This window comes from Molossus molossus, unplaced genomic scaffold (assembly GCF_014108415.1).
Source record: "Molossus molossus isolate mMolMol1 unplaced genomic scaffold, mMolMol1.p scaffold_m16_p_4, whole genome shotgun sequence".
NCBI classification, from domain to species: domain Eukaryota; kingdom Metazoa; phylum Chordata; class Mammalia; order Chiroptera; family Molossidae; genus Molossus; species Molossus molossus.
This window is the reverse complement of record NW_023425377.1, coordinates 100,161,540-100,187,422: the sequence shown is the minus strand read 5'-3', so window position 1 is coordinate 100,187,422 and position 25,883 is coordinate 100,161,540. Positions and strand designations below refer to the sequence as shown.

At 39.5% G+C, this 25,883-nt stretch overlaps 1 protein-coding gene across 1 annotated transcript; it reads left to right on the top strand.

The window, feature by feature from the left end:
- The first annotated feature begins 20,872 nt into the window (after positions 1-20,872).
- NPY1R (neuropeptide Y receptor Y1) lies at positions 20,873-22,585 on the top strand. Its single transcript, XM_036241014.1, has 2 exons — positions 20,873-21,722; positions 21,829-22,585. Exons 1-2 carry the CDS (start codon positions 21,024-21,026, stop codon positions 22,285-22,287), a joined length of 1,158 nt encoding a protein of 385 aa, XP_036096907.1. The 5' UTR covers positions 20,873-21,023; the 3' UTR covers positions 22,288-22,585.
- The last annotated feature ends 3,298 nt before the right edge of the window (positions 22,586-25,883 follow it).

Sequence of the window (25,883 nt, the reverse complement as noted above, 5' to 3'; positions counted from 1 at the left end):
TTCAGTCAACCAGCATTTATTGAACTGATATGCTACATGTTCTACTAGGCTTTAGTGACATAAAAACAAATAATGCGAGATACTATGTGAAGAATATTCTAGGAGGGATTAATTCAAGGTTACACAGCAAGTAACTGCAGATGGCAAGTGCTTGAGATATAAAAGGTCCTAAATAGATGATTGATGAATGAATGACATTCCCTTGCTGGTGATGTACTTTTTCCCTATAGCATGGTCATTTGCACTGTTCCTGAATATAATGGACACTTATTTGTACCGATTGGTAGATTAATAAATTATCATTTTTTCTTATGTTTATCTATTTGCCAACATTCACTAACTCATTTTATTTTGCAGTCTTCTGCTTTTCTTTAACCCTATCCCATCTACAAAAAACACCTAATATCATGCTCTGCACTAAATTTGAATCTTTGCTCCAGTGACAGACTTCTCACAACTAAATGATGGATATTGCAAATGTGGCTGAAGTAGGCTAAGCAGTTTCTTTAAAAGTGCCTCTTTAGCTCAGCGGTTAGAGCATCGGCCTGCGGTCCAGAGAGACCCAAGTTCGGTTCCTGCTAAGAGCACGTACCTCGGTTGCAGTTTGTCCCCGGCCCTGGTTGGATCATACGGGTGGCAACCACTTGATGTGTCCCTTTCACATCGATGTCTCTCTCTCTCTCTCTCTCTCTCTCTCTCTCTCTCTCTCTCTCTTCCTCCCACTCTATCTAAACAAAAAAATGGAAAAATGTCCTCGGTTGAGGATTAAAAAAAAAAGTGCCTCTTTACAGCCAGAGGATATTTTAAACATTAGGAAAACTGAAAATCTAAGGTAGAGGAACTGTTGGTGGTTAAAACAGCACCAGGTATAAGATTGATGGAGTTAGATCAAACCTGGGTTCAGCAACTTTGGTACCTGAGTTTTGGCTAAGAAAGAATTCAGAGACAAGACTCAAACTATAAGAGAAAGTTTATTTAGAAAGTCACAGAGGTAGAAGTGAGTAGTAGAAGAAATGGGCTCAGGAAACAAGTTACAGAGGCAAAAGGGTCCTTGGAGGTTAGGGAGAGAGAAGGGTAAAGGTGAAGTGCATGGGGGGAAGAGGGGAAGGGGAAAGGCGGAGCATGCTCCAGCCCCGGGTCCTGGTCCTAATGGCTTTTGAGGGTGAGAATTTTAAGGAAGGTCGGAGGGGAGGATCGCAATAGAATATTCATCAGCTTTTCCAGGCATGCTTTTTCAGGGTCAGCCTCCACTGATTGGTCAGCACCAGAGTGGGGGGGTCATTAGTCAATGCAGTTGGTCCTAATGTCAGACCAGGTGTCACTTTCTGGTTTTGTTGCTTTTCTGAGGCTGGCACTAAAATACAACTGAGGCCTAGATGTATTTGATGCTAGCCAGAACCTCACTGATCTGGTGGCTTAGTGCTTAAGGGTTATTCTCTAGTCTCCCTGCTCATTCCTCTTCTAAGGGTGTTTAACTGGTATGACTAGACTAGCTACAGGTCTTTGGGAGGACAGGTCAGGGGAGGGATGGAATCCCACCACCAGCAACAAGCTAGGGGAGGAGAGGTGCTCTGAGGGGAGGTCCTTGTTTTCTCAGTTTTGCCTGTTGCTAGGCACCAGGGACCTTCTGTACCTGGCATATGGTCCTTGCTGAACTCATATCTAACTGCCTACCATAGAACCACTTTAAAATGAAAGAGAAAAAAAAAAGCGCAAAGAATTTCTTTCCTTGAACTTATCCCTTAACTTCCTTCTTCCTGAAAAGTGCAATAAGCAAACTTCTAATGGAAATGTCAGTCTGTGGAATAATTCTCTGCTTTCAACAAGTGTTAGAATGAACTCAATACAGTTTTATATAGTTTATGCATAATAAAAATAATGTTATATAGCTGAACCTTTCATCTTAGATCCCTAGAGAAAATATGAAATATAACCAAAGAATTTTTTAAAAATAAAAATTGTTTAAGAAGTCTGCTATTGACTGTGAAGTCATTATTGTGGCTAAATAATGTGTAAATAAGAAATTTTGTTCTTCTCTTTTGTATCTAATTTTATCTCCCACCAGCTGAATTACCAGGCTGATCATCAAACTTGAATCCTCTGAGTAAAAAGTGAAAAAAATAAATTATTCATCATACTGTGGCAACTTTAAAAAAGCAACGTCTTTGTAAAGACTTAAATAAAAATTGTTCTAGATGTGACACCAAGACAAATGAAATCTTCTGAGTAGACTTTAAGTATGTTAAGTAGATAGTTCTTAGAAGGAATAAATAGAAGGAACTACAGGGAATTCAAAGGATACTGAGAGACTTAGATTATACATTTAAATAACATTTATTAGGATAATTTCCTGCCTAATGAAAATGCACATCTTTCTTCTCACAAAGGATGCCAATCACATAAAAGAATAAAATAAATGTAAATTTCCCCTCCAACAATGATACAATATCGACTATTGCCTATTTTGTTGTGATCCTGAAACAATGGCGAGATTCCAGGCTCTCAAATCTGGCAAAATTTGAATTGGAAAAGATAAACACGGCCCTGCTGCTCCACTGACGAACAGGCAGGCACCCGCCACCCTCTCTTCTAAAAGCAGAGTTTCTCTTCCCTTCCGAAATCTGACATTTAAAATACTGGGTCTGCAAAATTCTGCTTGGAGTGCTGTGGGTTATGTCCCTGGTCTGAGGCAATGGCTCCTTGCTCCAACACGATGGTTCCGAATTTTTAAAAAAATAAACTAAAGGTCGGTAAACTTGGGGATAAAAATTCCGTTTCTGTGATTCGAGGTGCATGGATGTGTGTTATTGATGGCATTTGTCGTGTGAGGCCACTTTGCAAATAGAAGCGCAAACCCAGGGGCGCAGCTGCCCCCGGACCGCGGGCCAGCTTCGGGACGGCGCGGGGCTGGGCGCCCGAGCGCTGCGGGAGGATCGCACCCCGGGAGGATCGCACCCCGGGAGGATCGCACCCCGGGAGGATCGCACCCCGGCCTCGCCGGGGCTGAGCACTGGGAGCACTGGCCAGGGGAGAGCCGCGGGCGGCTGTTCCCCACTACGGACGCCAGCAGGGCGGCACCCGGCTCGCCTGGCCGAGGGGGAGACTTCGTCCCCTCCGATGCCCCCGCCCCGGCTCCTGCACGGATGCCAGGCACACTGTCCGGGTTCGGCCCGAGCCTTTTGCACCCGGTGAGTACCTGCCCCGTACAAAAGAATTCTGCCCCGTCCTCTCCCCGCTCCCCTTTGACCCTTCGCGATCGCCTGCTCCGCCGCCGAACCCCGACTTTCCCAGCTCCGCTGCTCGGGCTTCCCCACCCCGCCCTCTCAGGAGCCCAGACAACGCCCAGGGACGGGATCGGTGCGGCTCCCAGGGCCCCGCGGGACTCGCCCTTCCCGCAGGCCCACCCCGCGCCGAGGGGCGGAGGGCAGGGGCTGGTCTGTACCTCGGGTGCCCCGGCCGCTGCGGGCGCCTCGCCTCCCGGGAACCCGGCCGAGCGCGGTCGCTCCTGCTGCGGGCGGTGGCGGCAGGAGACCTGGAGGTGGCGGTGGGGAGGAGGGGGCGGGAGCCGCGGGGGTTTTAGAGGTGCCTCGGGAACACGTGACTGCTCCCTCGACCCTCAAGACCCTGCTCCAGGGCGCCTGCTCCGCGCCAGCCTCTCCCAGCGCGGGAGCCGGGGCATCCCAGCCCCTACCTGCTGTTCGGGGGCCCACGGGAGAAGCTGCAGGCCCCTAGGAGGGGACCCCTTGACCTGGCCTCTGCTTCCCCGCCGAGGCCAAGTTAACTTCAGGAACAGGAAGATTCTGCCGGGTCTGACCCCAGCCGGGCGAAGTGACCTCGGAGGAGTCTTGAGCTGGCGTGGGGGTGAGGTGGCATCTCCAAAAACTCAGGCTCCCGGAGGAAAAGCGGCAAGGCCCAGGTGTTCTTGTTGTTTGGGAAAAGAGAAATAAAAACAGGACCAAAACAGAACATTGCTCTATCTTGCACCTTTTTAGAGTGAGGAAGGGAGAAGTCTAGGCAGGGAGGTTGACCTGAACGTGTAGGGTACATAAAGGAGTCTGGGGTGATGCTCCACGCAGAACCAGAGAAGGAGTCATCCCCATTCCTCAGGAGTGAGAGTGGGTGTGGGCGAGCGTGGAGCTGGGGAGGGAGGCCACAAGGGAATCAGCGCTTCGCAATACTAGACTCAGTGACAAAAAGACGGCCAAAGGGTAAAAAGTGTTGTCATACACTTCAAAAGACAAAGAACAAAATAAAACTTGTCCTCCTGTTTCTCCTCAGTGTGATTTCCATCCCCAGTGTTGCTAAATCTGTATTGCTCAGGTTTGCCTTATTTTTAGGGTGTGTGTGGGTGTGTGGGTGTGAAAGAGAAAGAGAGAAGTCTTTAACCATAGCCTGCCTGAGAAGGGGTGTATTTATTGTATACTTTAAAACGGAAAATGATTAAGTGACAGTCACAGCATTGTGTGTCTGGTGATGAGTGCAGTCCTGTGGATTGACGCTCTAAACTGGAGAGAGCTGCATCTCTGGGAGCAATGAGACTTCTAAATCTAATTTCTGGGGGCAGCAAACTTTCTGTTACCCTGGAAGTCAGACAGAATTCTTGTGCTCTTTCTCTGGTGCATTCTTGCATACTCAGGGGATCTGTATAGATTGTCATTGTGTCAGCCCCATGGCTTTTAAATACTTCAAGTAAATCCAGTTCCCATTTCATTCTTTTCCTTTTTATTTCTGGAAAAATACTAGTATATTCTCCCCTAAATTTTAACATAATAGGCTGCCTGAGCAGGCTCATGGGATTCTGCAGGGGGTGAGAGGAGGGATGGAAGAATTAAGAAGGGGTGATCAGTGAGAAAACAAAGCCTGGTATTAGACTCTCTTAACTCCAACGTCGGCACAGTTAATGTACTACACAGTGTCACTAAACTTCGCATCCTTCCTTCCCTTCCTGGCACATAATACATACTTACTTCAAATACACATCGGCTTTAGAACAACTTTCAAAGGAACCCCATTGTGGCTATCTTCCAAAAACCTTGTCTGTGCTCTAAGCTCTTGCATATTAAAAATAAAGCCGACTTCTGTTTTCTTTTTCACAACTTTCCTTGTACTTTTGATGATATGAACCTTTAAATTGAACTGTTTTTAGAGTATTAAGAGGCCAACCTGTCATTAAGATGAAGAGTTTCATTAACTCACCATTTTCCTTCTCACCACATAACCGTGCAAGCCCCTAAAGGGAAGTCAGAATTTCTTCTGCACACATTCGATGTACAAAGAGCAAACAGATTATGATTAAGAGTCTTTTTGGGGAAGAAGAAATTGTCAATTTAAAAATTCCAACAGTATGCTATGTAAAAAAGGAAGATATGAAGATACACATTTTTTTTTTTATCTTCAAATTTACCAGGAAGGACTCAAGACTAATCATCATCACTCTTTGTAGAACATAATAATTTTGTTTCTGTTGTATGGAGTAACATTCAAGCAGGGAGAACACTACCTTTGGGAACAGAAATAGTAATGTCCACCTCTGCTGTAGTGTTTTTCCTACTCACTATTTATAAGATGCTCATTTGGGAAATTAAATTGGATTTTATGTGTGTTACAAAATTAAACTGGCTGTTTCCCAGCAGTCATGGTTCTTTATCAGTTATGAAAGACAGAATATCTACAAAGGTGAAAGTTAGAATCACTGGGACTCCTAAGACAAATTATTGAATAATAAAACACTCTCCAGACAATGCCTAGGATAACATTTCTCTGTTGTTTCTGTTAAAGTTATTGCTGCATTTTAATAACAGCTACCATTGGTGGAGGACAGTTACCAAAGTCTTTCGGTATAATCTCAAATGATATCTGATCCTGAAATATTAGTTAAAAAGATAGTAGGGGTAAATACTATTTCGATCATGGTAAAGTTAAATTCTTAATTCTTAAAGATGTAGAAAGGGCCATTTCTGCATGTTATCAAAAATATTTTAGCCCTAGCTGGTTTGGCTCAGTGGTTAGAGCATTGGCCTGTGGTCCGAGAGACCTGGGTTTGGTTCCCGCTAAGGGCACGTACCTCTGTTGCAGTTTGTCCAGCCCTGGTTGGGTCATGCGGGTGGCAACTACTTGATGTGTCCCTTTCACTTCAATGTTTCTCTCTCTCTCTCTCTCTCTCTCTCTCTCTCTCTCTCTCTCTCCCCATTCCACTCTATCTGAACAACAACAACAACAACAACAACAAAGGAAAAATGTCTTTGAGTAAGGATAAAAAATATATATATATATATATTATCATGCTCATTGCTTCATTGATTTCTTTGAAGTTTGTCATATAATCAGTATATAAAACTTAAAACAATGAACTAACTTATAATTGTAAAATACATATAATATTTTAAGGGGAAAAAGCTATTTAAAAAAGTGAAGTAAACCCAGATTATTTGCAAGCATAGTCATTTCCCCAGACAATTCAACGATAGTTTTGAGGTCCTCAGGCAGCACTATAAACATTGCACTGCCTTCTTCTAACAAGTGCTGTGCTACTTAAGCAAAACCTTATCTTCCCTTTTGATGCCCTAATTATTAAATCATTAAATATAAAGGAGTGACTGATTTCCATGGAGAATGTATAGTTCTTTTTTTAAAGTAAGTTTTTCATGTTAAAAAAACATACATACATATGTGTGATACACCTGTATATAGTTATACAATCACATACATATTTATATAAGGGTCACTTGTCAGAATACCTGGATTGTAGCCAGGTTTTATTGCAGATTAATGGTGTAGCTTTAGACAAAGCACTTGATCTTTGTGGTTTTCACTTTCTTTGTCTGAAATTGAAATGTTTTGATTAGCAGATCTGGAGCCCCCCGTTGAGTGCTGAATACCTATGACTTTATCCATTAACAAGCATGCATTAAAGGTCTATGTGTGCCAAAATAACCTTTTTCAATCTTCAGATAAATTTAATGGTCATAAAAATTGTCTCCCATCATATTAGGAAAAAGAAGAAGAAAGAAATACTGGTGAGTTTCTCATTAATATAGCATATTCTTTATCTGCAGCTGTAACTATATAATATTTATTCCTTCCTTTAAAAAGTTGTGGGTGTCTTACAGATCAACAAATCATTTTTTATCTAATTATATTATTTTTTAAATTTCAGCACAAAATATATAGAAAGAAAGAACATGATTCCTTTGGAAAAATAACATTCTATCATGTAAATTCATATTTAGGCTGTGTGTTTTCTTTTGAGGATCAAAACTCCTCACAAAAAGTAGTGTTGTTGATAAGTATTGCCCCAATATTGTTTTTTAAAATAAATTTTTATATCTTGGCTAATTTTTTATGCTTAATTTTTTTAAAATCTGGTTGTACATCCAATTATAGCTTTGTTCTGTTTAAGTGGAACCAAAGAGAGTTTATTTATCTATTTTTGGCATGTTGTTTTGAACAGTCTTTAAAAAGAATTTAGAGAACTGTTGACAGCATAAGCCCAGAATTAAAAGTTGAGATGGTTGAATAACATGTTCTTCAAAAGTGCTTCTGTTTCTATGTCCTTCCTCTTAGTCTCATAGGTCATTCAGCTTTAAAAGTATATTATTCAGTAGGTAGAAATGTATATGAGACATTTTCTCTACTAGATATATATATTTTCAAATGCAGTAGGGTCCATCATTTAAGCTTACACCTAAAGGGGAAAGCAGAATCAACGAATAAAAAAATCCAAAAATATGAGAAGAATCTTCAGGAGGAGTATAGTGGTAAGACCATATATGTATAAAATGTATACATGTATACCAGTATTATATATATATATATATATATATATATATATATATATATATATATATCAATACTATACCATAGTTAAAATGCCAAAGACCTTTTTTAAATGTTTGAGATAAATAACTGGCCTTGATTTGTGATTATGATTATCATAATTTATGTAATCCTACCTTATTTCTTGTTCTTCAATCCTTCAACAACACTTTTTCAGTATCTTATGATACGCCAGACATTATGTTAGGCTTTAAGTTTAAAAAAATAAAAAAATAGTCACTACCTTCTAGTGACCACACTGTATTGTAGATCTGTGCAAATAAATAATAAATTGCAATATAACGTGATAAATTCTATGTTAGAAATATTCTTAGAGTGCTGTAGGAATAAAAAGAAAACAAATTCAGCTTATGGGGTTTTGAAGAGATGGCAAGATATCAAGGAGAGCTTCATAGTTGAGAAGATACTGGAAGTAAAATTTGAGGGTCTGATGAGAGTTCAACCGGCAGATGGAGGAGATGGGTAAGTAAGAAATGAGGAATGGTGCGAACATGAGAGAGAGTGTAACATTCAGAGAAGTGCACATAGTTCAGTATGACTAAAATGTGTGGGAAGTAATAGAGAATGATACTGAAAATGTTGGTTAAAAAGGACATTGCATTGTACTTGAAAGATCTGAAGAGCAGCTAGATGATTTAAACTGGAGAAGGATGCTATTGGATTGCTCTGCAAGCAGCTAGTGGTAGAGACACCATTTAGTAGAGAAATAAGTAGAGCTTTATGGGTGTGAAAGTAAACATTTGAGAGATATTTAAAGAGTAAAATGAATGGGAACATATGCCCAACTGCATTTGAAAGTGTGAGAGGGGGAAATACTGGGTATGACTCTTAGAGTGGGGCTTGCAGGATACAGATCAAGGCAATGATTACGATCTAGTCCACTACCTCGGAAGCATATTTCCAAGGAAATAGAAGAGAGATCTGTAACTTAGACAGAGATTTGGGATTAGGAGCATACAAGCATGTAATTGATGGCAGAGGGTGTGATTATACATTAAGAATGAAAAAAAGGGGAGAAGGTTAAGCATGAAATCTCCAGTAAATTTGGGCAATTAAGGGTCGATCAAAGAAGAGACAGGACCACAAAAGGCAGAAACACACAAGCTTTATTTGGGTGGTCTTGGACAGGGTTGCATGACAGGGGAAGTCTCTCCCAGCAAGAGGCCTTCCAGAGACTACATTGTGGGTCTACCATCCAGAAGGTGGATAGGACAAGGGAACGCTTGGGGAAGAAGGGGTTACATGTCTAGGTGACATCACTAGACAGCAAGGTGGGTAGATTCGACTCAGCTCAAAAGGGCAGCAGCAAATTGGTGTCTATGGCTACAGGGTTTTTCTTACCTCAGGTATGTAAAGTAGGCAAGCTCTAACTGGCTAAATATATATTTATTTGGACTACATTTAAAACAATTAGAGAATTTGACTTTGGTGCTATTTGGCTTTGGGCTAATAATCCTAGCCCACTGTGAAGAAATCAACAATGTGGGGACTTTTTTAGGCTACTACACAGGTGCCAACTCTGGGCAATTTACATAACAGGATCTTAGGGAGAAAAACACATAAGAGGTAGATGGAGACATTTGATCCTGGGGAAGAAAACCGAGGAAAAGCCAGTAAGGAAAGAGAAAAGCCTATAGTGTAGAGTTAGCGATATCCAAGGAAAAGAAAATTCCAGGAGGATAAGGTGGTCAAGAGAGTGAAATGCAACATAAAGAACAAGTGGAATCAAGTCTGAATGGTGTCTCCTGGCTTCAGCCATTGATGTCCTAGGCAGAAGCAGTTTCAGGTGAGCCACATTTGAGGAGCAAATGAGAGGACAATAAGTGTACCTTATTCTTGGAGAAGATATTAGGCAAGAGAAGGCAGCCAGAGAGGCTATGACATGAGTGAAGGAGCTACAATGAAAAAAAGTGAGCAATTTTGGTTTTGTTTTTATTTTAGTGTTAAGCCAGGAAAACTGAATTATTGAATAAACAGGTGTTACGTTATTGCTGTTTAACAAATCTTCCAAACCTAGTAGAATAAAACAAGATAGATTTTATGTTCATGGATTGAAAGGGAGAGCACATTGGTGACGGCTTGTCTCTCACATGATGTTTGGGGTGCCAGCTGGGAAAACTCTGTGGGTTAAAGTGACTCAAAGTCTGGAGGCTGAAACAGCTGAGCTGGAGGATATGCTGCCCAATTAAGAGACATGAAAGTTAGGGAGTAAATACTCTATGACTTATGCATACTTTAGAAGAAAGGGAAAGTCTGCTGAGCCTGAGGGTAGGAGGTAGGAGGCTGGAGGAGAGTGGTGACAATTTGAAATACCTTCTAAGTGAAGAGGAATTAGGAGTCACCCAAGCTTAAGAATTTCAAGGTAATACTTAAGGCTCAACTAAGGTTTTGAAGTTGTAGTAGTAATAATCTGTTGCCACCTCACCTACATGCTATGCTCACAGAGAGTGGTAGCTAAGTAGTTTCCTGGGTTGAGAAGGGTCAGATTATACCACAGCCCATCCTTGGATGTTTATCCTCTTTCTAGAATTATATGTATCTCGGGAATGAAAAGCAAGAGCTAGACCTTAAACAAAGGAATGAAGAAAGGATACTAAGAAAATTGATACCTGGGAACACTTGGTACCACCTCTGTGCCTGTTTGTGATATTATTTGGGTGCACATAGGAATCTTTTTGCTGTCTTTGGGAGAAGTTGCCTTATCTCAGGAAGTGCTGTGCTGTGAAGGGGTCTGATGCCAAGTCCAAGGTTTCAGAGGTGGGGGTGAGTGGGGCATGGGAGTGAGGCAAGATGAACAGTTAGGTAGGCTTGTCACCGATGACGGAAGGTTCAGTGGTAACACTCATACTTTCCCTTCTTAGCAGTCATTACTACTCCATCTCTTTGAAAAGATATGTGAAGGGAATAACTATATTGAAAAAAACAATAGTAAAAATGCCAAAGGTTTTTTTCATTAGGCACGCAACAAATACAAAAAAATATTACACTTTTGTAAGATAGCATTATACTTTTGTTGAATGTCTAAAAGGTGTCTGACAAGATGAGATCTTCATGAAAATGTTTGGATATTTACAAAATAATTTTTAAGATCCTGGACCTCTGCAGGAGTGGGGAATCTTTTTTCTGCTAAGGGTCATTTGGACATTTATAACATCATTCTCAGGCCATACAGAATTATCAACTAAAAAATTAGCCTGCTAGCCTGGCCAATGTGGATCAGTGGATTGAGCGTCAGTCCCATGGACTGAGAGGCCCCAGTTTGATTCCCCATCAGGGCACATGCCTGGGTTGTGGGCTCAATCCCTAGTGAGGGGTGTGCAGGAGGCAGCCAATTGATGGTCCTCTCTCATATCAATGGTTCTATCTTCCTCTCCCTTCCTCCCGCTCTAATAAAAACAAACTTTAAAAAACTAAAATTTAAAAATATCAAAATTGTTTAAAAAAAAAACTAGCCTGCTATATTTGGTCAGGCTAATTTGGTGAAGCATGTAATGTTAGCTGGTATTGATTTTGTAGGCTTATAAGGCCCGCAGGCCAGGCTTTCCCCGCCCCTGCTCTAGAGCCTCATTCTGACCGTTTTAAAACAAATACTCTAAATTTGTAGCCTATGTAACCAAATAAGAACTTTCTTGAAGTGTTTTTCTATTTTAAATCAAGAAAAAAATCCATAAATAGTATCTGGTGTCTTCTACACTAGGAAGTTAATTGAATTGTTTGTCTATGTATTTGTATACTAATATTTTAACTACATTTCTTTCTGCTAGTTAATTCTTTCAGAAAGACAGCTGAGTAAAGTGATTGTGCTATTTGTACTAAGCAATTCAGTTAAACTCTGTACCGGCTACATTTCATAGATTCTTAGATGAGGATTTTTTTATTTAACCTTTTAAAACTCTGGCTTTGAGATTCATTTACAATTGGTTGCATATCGTTGCTTTACTCAAAGCATCTTTTTCTTTCTTGGTGGTCCATAAAATAACGTTGCAACTTATACTTTATGGCATCAAAGATTCAAAGAAATGCAGTAGAGAAGAAAGAAGGGAAAATTGGCACCTGATTAATTCATAGAATGTGAACTGAGTCACCAACTTGCAGCATAGTAAATTCTACCCCAGTGGAATTTCTCCCTTATCAATATCATCTATATTCTTCTTTTCCAGTTACATATCTAGTTACATGTCATGTTAATACCTATCAAGATTTTTCTAAATGGTAATTTTCCTGTATCAGGCCTAATAGCATTTCAGGAACCTTAACCTTCCCAGCAGAAATTCACCATGAGATCAATGAAGTAATTACAGTGGATAAATTATTTTACCAAGTACAGTATATAGTGACATACCTTTATCTAGATAATTATTGGATCATAGAATTTAAAGGGTAAGCCCAAAAAGGTCTTCTATTTTTAAAAGATAAAACTAAGATCTACACAGAATCAATGAGTAGATTCTGTCCCTTTGGTTCAATGTCAGAACAAGATGGTTGCCCAGGAGAACATGAGACTAGGTCATTAAAATAATTCTCCTAGTCATGGTTTATAGGACAGGCTGTTATGAAATTTCAGAAGGAAATACACAAAACATTCTCTCTCACTAGCAAATGTTTTTATCTAGTTTAAATCTCAACTAGGAAGGTATGTGACTGGCCACTTAAGAGTAGAAAATGAAATGATCTTTATTTAATATATTTCTTCTCTTTAACACATTTTTTGAGGCTTTCAGATTACTCTTTGAAGTATCATCTGAGGAACTCAAGACTACTTTATTTCAAACTTTCCAAGATTACATTATAAGAAAATTTTACATTATATTTGGTAATTATACTATATTTTATTTTCCTATTATACACTTTGGAAAGAGTACTTAGTAAATGATAATCCTAGAGAACTAAATAATTTTGCTATTGCTAAGAAGCATTTCAAAACTTCTGTTTATACCACAAAAATGTGACATAGAAAAAATCTTTGAGACTAATTATCTTTCATAGATTGATATTTGATATGACTGTCTCTGAATGCAGCTTGATAAATTGCCTTGGGGGCACTATAAAAATTAAGTTTGTAAGAGGACAGTACAGTGGCCACAGTAGTTCTGGCATTCTTACAGAAATGCCTTTATTAGCATTCGTGGGAAATACAGAGAGGAAAGTGCCTTAAGTGTCCATTTATATTCTCAAGTCCAAAATATTTGCTGATGTAGCAAAAATGTTTAATTAAATGTGTTCTTTGTAGAGAATTAAATTATTTAACTTGTAATTCTTGTAGCAGGCTAAAAATAGCCAATTTGATGATGGAAACCTTGGGATAAACTTGCTTCTAAGAACAGAATGTGACTTAAGCAAATGGAGTGAACAGAGGGTGAATAGAAACATTAATGAGTTATTGCTCTTTAAAAGAATTGAAATTCCTGAATTATGCCTGACTTTTAACCTTGGTCAAAAGAAGAAGAAGAAAGGAAACTATATATGTCATATTACTCTGCGTAACCATTAATGGGACATTTTTAGATGTATACTTAGATTTATTATTATAGTACATTTATTACATAATCATGATATTTCAATACTTGATCAGGTCACTTTCCAACTATATAAAAATGTCTAATGAAAAATGTCGATGGAAAAGCTTTCCTGCAACAAAAAGGAGAGATTGTGAGATTGTGTACATCATTCTTTATATAAATAAATGAGTTATGGCTTATATTGAGTGTTTATTCAGCCTAACAACAAGAAAAATAAAACATTTCTTAACAGTGTAAAAGTTCAGGCAATTCCATTTGTCTTGGGATTTTTTTTTGTTTCGAAGACAGAATTCAATCATAGTTGTTATGTAATGAAACATTTATACATACCCTAGGCAATGTCCTATATCTCATTAGGAAGACTTTTTAGTTTTTGACAGTTTGATTTGGAAGAAGTTTTATTCATTTACATCAGTAAATAATTGGGGTGTGTGTGAATGACACAACTTTGATTTTTCAAAGTAGAACAGAACTCTGGAAAACATATGAGATCAGCAGATCACTAATTAGCCTGAATCACTGGGCACCGCGATGGTTTTGCACCATCAGTACTCTGTGAACATTCTATTCTTTTCTTCATAATACTCAGTACAGTAGTAGAGTAAGCACCGAGGAAATGGCATTGACTCTTTGACCACCAGGAAAATGTTCCGTTCATCGTGCTCTCCTGCAAAAAAAAAAAAGGAAAAAAGAAAAAAGAAAGGCAGCAAGCCACTGGGAACAAATTGGACTCTATGCATTTTCTCAGTGGAAAGAATAAAGGACTAAAAGGCCAGGTTCTCCATCCCACCCACTTCTTTTGCTTTTTAAAAGTCTTCTCTTCGCTTTTACAATGAGGGGGAAAACTCAGCACTGGCATAAAAAAAAAAAAAAAACATTTGAATGTCACAAGAGAAAGCAAGAAACATATAGTGGCAGATGTCGCTGTGAATTTCACATTTCCTCTCCCCCCAACCCCTCTCGCTCTTGAGTTGGGCTTATGCTCCAGGTTTTCAGATTAGCATAGCTTCATCCACAAGATGGCACTGACCTGCAAACAAAGGCGCACAGTGGCATTGACTTTTTAAAAGCCCTGCAACATTGCCTGTGGAGATGAGTGCTTACTTTGCTCCGCACCCGGAGTCTGTGTCGAACACTGTGCATCTGTGTCTAACAATGTCTGGATTTGTCTAATTGCATTTCTTTCCAGAACACCTAGGCAATGCACCCCGAGGTGTACTTCCAAGTGGGTGTCTGTGCCGGAGCTCCAGGCGCGACTCGGGGGGAGCGTCACGTGATCCGGGAATGAGGTGGAGTTCGGCTTTAAGGGGGCGTCTCTGCCTATCTTCATCAATCTTTATAGGCTTTGAGCAGGAGAAACACCAGCGGTTCTTTTCTCCCCTCCTGCTTCCTTCCATGGCCATCCTTCCCGCTTCCACAAACAGGGGAGCACAAGACAGATCGAACGGAGGGTAAGTTTCAAGTTTGCACCTTTTAAGGGACTTTGGAGAAATCGCCCGTTGATGAAGCGAAGGATGGGAGAGGAAGGAAAAGCATGCGAGAGGCCGAAATTGGCTCTAGGGTCTGAGGTGGGGCGAGGGGTGAGCCTTTTTGTTCGGTCCCCGTGCGGGGCAGGTCGCGCGGGGCAGGTCGCGAGGTGCTGCGAACGAGCGGACAATTCCAGGACTCCCGCTGGGGTCCGGGGCTTTGGTGGCGGGACCTGCGGCATCCGCACGCCCGGCTCCCGGAGGATTTGTGCACGGGATCCGAGCTCTCCCTCCTGGGGTTCTCGTAAGAAGGCCGAGGGGGTGGGCAGGTGCCCTCGTTGGTCGTCCCGTCACCTTGCTCATCTGCCACATTTTTCTGGAGCTGGCTGGAGCCTCTGCCCGGGGGGCTGCCCTGGAGTTTCCACGGAGAAACCAGTACTGGGCCGTCTGGGGAGGGTGGGCTCGGCAGGTCTTCGACCTTCATCCCCCTCCCTCGGCATGTGTCGGGTGGAGGCTCCAGCTAGTCCCTGGGATACTCGTGGGTCCCCGTGGCTGGGCTGGAATCGAGCCCCATCCCCCTGTGCTGGACCCTCCCAGTGTGTCGCTGTGCCCTGGCCGTAACCCTGAGCTCTCCTGTTTCCCAGTTTCAATCGTCTAACTCTTTAGCTCATTTTACAACAGTGATGTTGGGAGCCTGGCTGGGTTAGAACACCGGGCTGAAGGTGGAGGTGGGTAAGAGTGTTGCGGCGGTCCCCAGGTAGACGGGAGAGAGGCGAATGTTCTAAGGACTGATCTTGGACCCAAGAGAACTGGCCGAGTTTGGGTTCTGCTTGCTTCCTTTTAGTTGGTTTGGATGTTGTGTTTTGCCAGTCTCTCATCATCATTGGTAGAGATGTTCCCTAATAGATGGATGGCGAATGTGTGTGTTGAGGGGAATGAGGAAATGAGGAAAATGTGGGGCATCACCTAGTTACACAATATGAAAACGGTGGGCACCTAAGCATGCCGCACAGAAAAACCCAGGGGAGGAGAGCAAGAGATGTTGTTTGACATTCTTCTTCTTTTTTTTTTAAAGAGCTCTCAGATTTGCCATGCCCACCTGGATCCTAGGAAAAATCATACCTGGCTAGGTGGCACACAGACAGGGCTAAGTGCAGGTCTGTCTGTCTCTCTCTGCTTGGACAGAGTGGAGGAACAGGACCTGTCAGTTCCAAGACTCCAGGCTGTCTCCCTGATGAAGCAAGAGAGAGCAGAAAGCTATCCAGCTCAGTTCCCACCCATGACTACAGACCACTGCCTTTTGCCAGGTGACTATGATTTATTAGTCTTCCGTATTGTTTTAAGGCAGCTGTCTGTGAACAAGCTCTCCCTGGAGAGGAAGGAACCGGGAATTATATAACTCATGGAGATAAACTTGCAGTAACTTTGGGAGGCCTCATGTAACAAGACTGACATTTCTTTTCCAAAACAAATGAGGTGAACAGCCAATTCCTAATTCGTGAAAAACTATATCAGGCTGGGTAATACAGAAAGCTGTATTTTCAGGTAGTAACAGCACTAAGAACAGCAAGTGGTGAAAGGCCAGTGTTCTAATCAGAAAGGAGAAAGAAATGTCCATTTGCAAGGGGGCTAATTTGCCACCTGGTGCTGTATGTGGGTCTGTTTTGCCTGTAAATGCATATGACAGCTCCAATGGGATTTAACTGTCTTTAGTTTTGCAGTGTCTGTTGTTGCATACCTTATTTTAGAAATATACGTTGGGGTGATAAATACCAAATTATTTTTTTGCAAAGATAATGTATGTAAATTATTTTCCGATAGTATTGTGTTTCCTGACAATTACCTTGTCTTGAAGTTATACTAAGGTAGGCCGAAAACATACATTTTATTCAATGGGGAACTATTTTATCCAACTGGAATGACTACTCAACAATTCACTTAGCAAAGGAGGCTTGCAAGTATTTTAAAAAAAAGTTTGCATTTTCTGTATAGCCAAGTTAACTTCTTAGTAGGAACACTGCTATTCCTCACTGGAAATGTCTATCAAATATAATTTTAAAGGCATTAGAGTTTTGGTATATGCACCGAAAATCATCTATAAAACGGCTAGCTTTGTAGCCTATACATTGTGATAATTTAATACATGTTTGCTTAATTCCCATACATATTGAATTTTGTCAAAGTCCGTGGATGTAAAATTTCTATTTTTCTTCCTTTCCCTTGCAACACCCTCGTCTGCATCTTTATTGTCTCTCACCTGGATTAATTGCACTAGCTTCTTAATGAGTCTCCCTATTTCTTCTCTTCCCTATTCTTAAGTCTGTTGAAAACAGCAGCTAGAGTACAAATTTTAAAACAAGTCATGTAACTTTATGCCTTTATCAAAGACTCTCCAGTGACTCCTCATCTCTCTCAGAAAAAAAAAGTCAAAGACCATCCCATGGAATAGGTCCCTACACAGTCTGCTCCTCCTCTGTTTACCTTTTCCAATGCTGTATAGCACACCAGGTACACTCCAGCCTTAAGGATTTTATTTTATTACATCGGATGCAATCCCTGAGATCTCTGCATGGCTTCCTCACTCACCACTGTCATGTCTTCACTTACATTCCCTCTTCTCAAGCAGGTAGAAGCTTTTCTCGTCTCCTAGGAATAAATTGCAACTCCCAACAAGCCTAGTCCCTCTTCCTTGCTTTAGTTTTCTCCATGACACTTATTATCATCTGGCATACTGTCTCTGTTATTTATTTGTTTTTGTCTTCCCCTGCCCATAAGTCTAGAAACTCACTAAGAATGTCACAACTGCCCGGCTGGTGTGGCTCAGTGGTTGAGCATCGACCCATGCACCAAGAGGTCAACAGCTCGATTCCCAGTCAGAGCACATGCCCAGGTTGTGGGCCCAGTCCCCAGTAGGGGGCATGCAGGAGGTGGCCAATTGATGTTCTCTCTCACTGATGTTTTTATCTCTCCCTCTCTCTCTAACATCAATAAAGAAAAAAAATATTAAAAAAAAAAGAATGTCACAACTGTCTCCACTAAAACCATGCCCGACAAAATAAGTGTTCAATAAGTATATATTGGATGAATAAATTTTCTTTTAGAAATAAACTTTTTTAACACAAAGTGGAACATTTTGTCTACATACCTGACCAATAAAAATGTCTATTAGCCCTGGCTGGTGTGGCTCAGTTAGTTGGGTGTCATCCTGTGCACCAAAAGGTTGCTGGTTCAATTTCCCAGTCAGGGCATATGCCCAAGTTGTGGGCTCAAACCCTGGCAGGAGGCGTGTAGGAGGCAGCTGATCAATATTCTGCTTTCAAATCAATGTTTCTCTCTCTCTCTCTCCCTTCCTCACTCTCTCAAAATCAATTAAAAATGAAAATAAAAATCTATTGAATTAACATCCATTTGGTATAGAAAAAGACATGGATAGAATTCAGCTGCTGATGTTCAGACTAACTCAGGGAAGAATCTGCTGTTCCAACCATGCATCTGCTATGTCAATCAACACATTTTAATTCTAAATCTAATATTTGCAAGGTACTATGAAGTATACACAGGATCGACCTTAAAAAGGTTATATTATAATTGAGAGGAGCCAATTAAGGATTCGAAGGACTACATGGCACTTTGAAAGATGAGTAGAATTTGGATTGATGATGAAGCAGAACACCCCACAAGAGGAATGGCAGGGTGAAGGTGTAGATGTTAAAACAGGCCAAGTGAACTGGTGGACTATGAAGAGACTGGCCCACCCGGAGCAGTGCATTGACCACGGGGTTATTAGAGCAAGGAGTGAGAAACAGAAGAAAAACATAATATAGAGGTGTTCAAGTGTCAGCCTGAGGCATGTACTCAATAGTCCAAATCTCATACCTGGGTACTTGTTCACCTCTTGGTACTTGGTGACAGGGAGCCATGAGAAGTCATAGACTAGAGACAATGTACTTTCCTATGCAGCTATTTTTAGTTTAATAATGAGAAAACACTCACAATCAACGGATAAGTAATGTTAAATATCTTGATAACAACCTGAATATGAACCACAAAGCAAAGTTGTCTTGAATTCTTTTCATTTTTTTTTTTCTTTATTGATTTTAGAGAAAGAGGAAGGGAGAGGGAGAGAGAGATGGAAACATCGATGTGAGAGAACATCCATTGGCCGCCTCCTGCATGTCCCCTACTGGGGATTTGGCCCACAACCTGGACATGTGCCCCGACCAGGAATTGAACTGGTGACCTCTTGGTGCGTGGACTGATGCTCAACCACTGAGCCACACAGGCCGGGCATGTCTTGAATTTTTATGTGGGCAATTTCCTGAGAATTTTTTGAGTATTACTTGTTTGTTCAAGGTTTGTTTTCAGAAACCTAGAGCTATAGATCATTCTCTCTTGCCTTTGACATCCTTGAGAGAAGTGTGATTGATTGCCTCCTAGGGTTAGGAATTATTAAAGGTGGTTACATAGAGGAGAGGAGAACTATATTTCTAATAACATTCACACTTGAAATCATTCCACTACCACTCCCAGGCTGAATACTTTCTCACTTCATGTTAACAACCTTTACTTTTATTCTTTATTTTTTTATAAATTCAAGTTGTGATGTATAATAAAAAACACTCCACATCCTAGAAAGCAAAACATTCAACGAAAGTTTCCTTAGAGACATCAGTTAAAAGGCAAACATATTGTTGGTTCATTAACTGTCTTATCTCCTTTTCAATGGAAGTAAATCTACATGATTTCCTGTATTGTTCTCACATAAGAAAGAAAGAAATAAGAATTCCCTTTCTTACCATAGGCACAATGGCCTGTTAGTTAACATAAGAAATCGCATATATGTACTTAGTAATCTAGGGTAAATCAGAGATTTTTTTTTTTTTCAAAGGGAGTTTTTAGTCTTTGCAATACTATGGTCTGTAATTTGTTTTGTTGGTGAAAATGCTGTGAAAGATCAAAGTTATGACCGCAAGTAGTTCTCTGCGTTGTATCTGTATACAGTCTAGAGGGGAAAGGGGATATTTACAAGAATGAAACCGTGGCAATCCTTTAAAACCTTATGATATATTAATAAACTCATATCATCTTACAGTTAGAGAGAGCTTCACAGCTATCCTACACAAATGCAAGAACTCGAAAGTCTTACAAAAGTAAATTAATAAAAATTGGGGAAAAAAAGAACTCGAAAATCTTCCATGTGGTAGCTATAAACTTTTGTGTATAGACACTTGCTAGATTTGCAGGCAGTTCATTTCATATGATCAAACATTTGTTCCTCATAATGATGTGACATTGGTTTTGTTTCTTTTAGTATAATAGACTTCCTTTGGTTCTACTTCTAACTTGTGTAGTTTGACATAATATTCCAAACCCAGTTCCCTATGTCTGATGCTACCCACCCAAACACAAGAAGACATTTATACCATTCCTGTTAAATTTTTTTCTGGATTAAACACCTTCTTTTTCTTCAACAGTCCTTCATATGACAGTTTCTTGATGTTTCACTGTATTATTTCCTTTCGAATATATTTGTGTTAAATAATGTCTGCCTTAAAGAGCACTTCAGTGTATGATAGAGCTATTATTACAACTTAACCTTTACAAGAATTCTATCATTTCTATAGTAAGAGAAAAGATTAGGTAGTTTTGTTTCTGGTTTTGGTGTTTTTTGCTTTGCTTGTTCATATATTTTTCTTACGTTTTAAGCTGTGCATTAAGCTTTTTGTTATACATGCATATTCTTACGGTGTTTAGGAATGTGCTTATAGTACTGTTTATATAAGATGTTGGACATGAGATTTACATACACCTTACTAATTTACAGACCACCATGTTTTACTGAAATTCAGTGTGTAAGCAAGTTCAGTGAAAAATTTTGAGATTTTTTTCAAAATGTTTGTACTGTTTCTGCTATTTTATAAAGCTATTTATGCAGATTTTATTTTGTTTATTTATTTTAGTGTCTTTCCTTTAAACAGTATTATGAGTCAGAATTCATTTTGCCTGCCCTCAATAAAATTAGTAATGCAATTGGTCATTTTCTCTTTACAGATTGTTCAGTTCAAGGGAATGAAGAATTCAGAAAAATTTTGATAAATGGATGCCAATATGGGGAATAAGAATAAGCTGAACATTTGATCTGCTTTGAAGAAACATACTGTCCATTTGTCTAAAGTGATTGATAACTACCAAACCAATCAAAATGAATTCTACAGTAGTTTTACGGGTTGAAAATCATTCAATCTACTATAATTTTTCAAAAAATAATTCCCAGTTTTTGGCTTTTGAAATTGATGATTGTCATCTGCCCTTGGCCATGATATTTATATTAGCACTAGCTTATGGAGCTGTGATAATTCTTGGGGTCACTGGAAACTTGGCCTTAATCATAATTATCTTAAGACAGAAAGAGATGAGAAATGTTACCAACATCCTGATTGTGAACCTTTCCTTCTCAGACTTGCTTGTTGCCATCATGTGTCTCCCCTTCACATTTGTCTACACAATAATGGACCACTGGGTTTTTGGTGAGGCAATGTGCAAGTTGAATCCTTTTGTGCAGTGTGTTTCGATCACTGTGTCCATTTTCTCTCTGGTTCTCATTGCTGTGGAACGACATCAGCTGATAATCAACCCACGAGGGTGGAGACCAAATAATAGACATGCTTATGTAGCTATTGCTGTCATCTGGCTCCTTGCTGTGGCTTCTTCTTTGCCCTTCCTGATCTATCAAGTCATGACTGATGAACCACTCCAGAATTTTACACTTGATGAGTACAACGACAAATATGTGTGCTATGATAAATTTCCCTCAGAATCTGATAGGTTGTCTTATACCACTCTCCTCTTGGTGCTGCAGTATTTTGGTCCACTCGGTTTTATATTTATCTGCTACTTCAAGGTAAGAAAACTTCCTCCCCCACCATTTCCATTTTTACCTTCTCTCCAAAGAATTCCTCATTAAATGAGTGGTTCTATTTGAACTCATTTTTTTCTTTCCTCTATAGATATATATACGCTTAAAAAGGAGAAACAACATGATGGACAAGATGAGAGACAATAAGTACAGGTCCAGTGAAACCAAAAGAATCAACATCATGCTGCTCTCCATTGTGGTAGCATTTGCAATCTGCTGGCTGCCTCTTACCATCTTTAATATTGTCTTTGATTGGAACCATCAGGTCATTGCTGTATGCAACCATAATCTCTTCTTCCTGCTCTGCCACCTTACAGCAATGCTATCCACCTGTGTCAACCCCATATTTTATGGATTCTTGAACAAAAATTTCCAGAGAGACTTGCAGTTCTTCTTCAACTTTTGTGATTTCCGGTCTCGGGATGATGACTACGAGACAATAGCCATGTCTACCATGCACACAGATGTTTCTAAGACTTCTTTGAAGCAAGCAAGCCCAGTCGCATTTAAAAAAATCAACAACAATGATAATGATCTGAAACTGCTGTAGTATTCTGTCCCACTTGACATATGTTTCAAAATAAGCACAACCTGCAAGATGCTTTGATTACTGTTCAACCAAGGAAAGGGGTTGAACTCATTGAAGAAGGACTAAGATGTTCTTGTCTTGCTTTTTACTGCTTACGTTGTAGCTGTTTTAATTGCATTTGGAACAAAATGTCTGGGCTTTCGAATCTTCTGGCAATAGTTTTGACCAGATATCCTTGAAGTGCTTTTTGTAAATTGATGCATATACTATAAAAACTTTTTATATTGTATTTATTGAAATGAAATTTCTTTAAAATATTGTTATTAATGACTTTAGAAGCACTACACCTGATACTCTTATTGCATTGAGCTATCCTGATTAGATTGTCACTAGATTGAGTGATCCTAATGTGACAATATGTATCATTTCAGTCTGTTACAGAGATGACAGCATGCAAACAGCATTCAAGATGTGGGGTAAAAGAGTTTATGTCTTGCATACTTACAGTCTAAAGTCATTCAGGAGTGATTTGCATTTTTTTAATTTTAAGACAATTTCATTTGCTTTTAATTAATTATTACTTAAGATAAAAATGCATAAAAATATACTTCTCAGCTGTGAATTAATGGGGGATTGGGCCACCCACAAGAATTCAGTGTGAAAGCAGTTCCCCAATTTCAAAACTATTTTGTTAAAACAATCAACAGATTTCAAAGTAATTAGTTTAATAATTAAATGTATAATGCTGCAAATAGTTGAATTATATTTATTTGAATTGATGGCCAAGGGGTTTTTCATTCTTCACAAACTGTTTTGTGTTTGTCAAGCTTTCTAGCATAAATATACATGCAATTAGAAAGGCATTTACAGCTTACAATGTATAAAAACACTAAGTGTATTTTCCACATGTCAGTGCCTATATAGCAACTCATTTTAAATTTTCAGTGTCCTTATTTTAAAAAAGGACATCAAGGCACAATGTTAAAAGAATGTTCACCCTGGTTAGCAGGAATAAATACCTGAAAACTGCAGACACTTCATATAGCCCATGTTATCCTGTGTAAACTGTGTGCCTTGTGGAGTCTTTTAAATAGTGCATTATATAGAGTCCTGAGTAGTTGTGTCATGTTAATATACTTAATTTCATGTATCTTGTAATCATGATTGAGCCTTAGAATCATTTGGAGAACAGATATTTTAAAGAACAAGACATATATTTGATGTAATATATACACAAAGTATTAAACGTGTGGATTTTTGAAGAGGAGACATTGTCTGGATTAAAATTGTTTTTGCTTTTCCTGAGTCTCTTTTGTGTCTCAACGCAGCTTTGTTTTATTTTTTTCTTCTTCTTCTTCCTTTTTTTTTTTTTTTTTTGTGATGCCATGTCTTCCCTCCCATGATGTTTCCACAGCATCCTGTATCTGCTTGAGAATGAAATCGTTTCTACACTGTGGTATTACCATTGATGGTCCAGCCTTCCTCCTTTGCTTCTTGAAGTTTCTTGAAGGCAGGGACTATTTTACATGATTCTTTGTCCCCAATGCGTTCAGAACAGTGCCAGGTACTTAGAAGTTTTAAAATATGAATTTCTAAAACAAACAAATGAATAAATAATGACTAAATTTCCTTCTTTCTCATTTATGAGCATATTGACTTCACATCCTGAAATTTTGAAATTTTCTTGGACTCCCCCTCCTAAGTTCATCTTTACCAAGGAGGTGTTTTTTTATTATGTTATTTCCCCTCCTAAACTAAAGAAAAAAGACAGTGTAGATTTTAGAAACATTCATGACACATTTTGTAAGTCAAGAAAATATAAAATTTTTAACATTGAATGATAACATGAATTAAAATTATGCCTAAGAATGACTTTAGTTAATTAAACAAGAAAAAAAATTCTAAAATCAACTTTTTTTTTAGAAGGGATTAACTGCCCCCTTTTTTTTTTTTTTTTTATCCTCACCCAAGGACATTCTTTCCATTTTTTGCACAGATAGAGTGGGAGGGAGAGAGAAGACGAGAGAGAGAGAGAGAAACATCGACGTGAAGGGACACATCGAGTGGCTGCCACCCGCACAACCAACCAGGGCCAGGGACAAACTGCAACCGAGGTACATGTCCTTAGCAGGAACCGAACCCAGGTCTCTCCGGACCGCAGGCCAATGCTCTAACCGCTGAGCCAAACCGGCCAGGGCTAAAATCAACTTTTAATATATATTGGGAAATGTCATTTTTTCTTACCCAAACCAAGAATTTTTAATTGCATGTTTTTCGCCCAGCCAGTGTGGCTCAGTGGATTGAACATCGTCCCATGAACTGAGAGGTCCCGGTTCAATTCCCAGTCAGGGCACATGCCCGGGGTTTTTAGCTCAATCCCCAGTAGGGGGCTTGCAGGGGCAGCCTATCAATGTCTCTCTCTCACTTCAATGTTTCTGTCTCTCCCTTCCTCTCTCTCTAAAAAAAATCAATAAAAACACATTTAAAAAATTTTTTTAAAAAATAAACTGCATGTTTTTCTGCTTCAAGGGTCTGACGGGAAATGTTCCTTTTCTACTTAGGAGCTATGGAAACAGATTGCTACTTGAGAACAGCCTTAATACATAGATGCTTCTTTGTAAGCACATTTGCAAAAATGGCCATTTCTAGGATTTTTGTTCAGCTGTGTAGGCTGCTGATTCCTTAGCTTTACATAAATAATGAACTGAATATCAAATTTTTCTCTTTTATCCAAAGATGTTGATGAACTAATAGTAAAGTCTAGAGTCAACAATAGACCCATTGTGATTCAAGAAATAAAGGCCCATGTTAAATGCAAACTATAGAACCACTGGGTTTTCTTAAATTCAAGAACAAAAATAAATTATCGGCTTAGTACATAAGGTAACTTATATAAATTTAGAATAAAATTATAATAGCTAGAATTTTTTGTTGTTGTTAATCCTCACCTGAGGATACTTTTTCATGAATTTTTAGATAGGGTGGAAGGGAGGCAGAGGGAGAGAGAGAGACATAGATGTGCAAGAGATGCATCTATTGGTTGCCTTCTTAATGACTCCAACCAGGATGGGGTATTGAACCTGCAACCCAGGTATGAGCACTTGACCAGGAATCAAACCCATGACCCTTGGTCCACAGGCTGATGCTTTTACTGCTCAGTCAAACCAGCCAGGGCTAGCTAGAATTAGTTTAAACAGTATGTGCCAAGTACTATGTCAAGTCCTTAAGTACCTCTGAGGATGTGTGACTAATATTTGGCCACTTCACAGAAGAGGAAACTGAAGCTCAAGTGAAAAGTTTTGAGCTACACACTGAGTAACAGGAGGAGCAGAAATCAAAGCCAGGTCTATCTACTGTAAGTAAATTAATCAACTAGCTGAACCTAAGATTAAATTTTAAAAAATAATTGTTTCCTCCCTTAACGAGTTACATTATTAGAGCATAACAATACTACCCTCCTTTCTGATTTTAGCTGCTATAAGAAATGGAGCGAAGTGGAAGAGTTGAGAGAAAATGGCCATTTTGATTATTTGTATCCATCATTCCTTTTTGAATTGGAGGAGTCTATCTAAAAATAGAATTTGCCTATTCATCTTAACTTTACTTACTTGCTATTA

Coding starts and splice junctions, on each gene's coding strand:
- NPY1R (XM_036241014.1), top strand. CDS start 21,024: ATGAATTCTACAGTAGTTTTACGGGTTGAAAATCATTCAATCTACTAT. Junction 21,723..21,828: donor TATTTATCTGCTACTTCAAG/GTAAGAAAACTT, acceptor TTTCCTCTATAG/ATATATATACGCTTAAAAAG.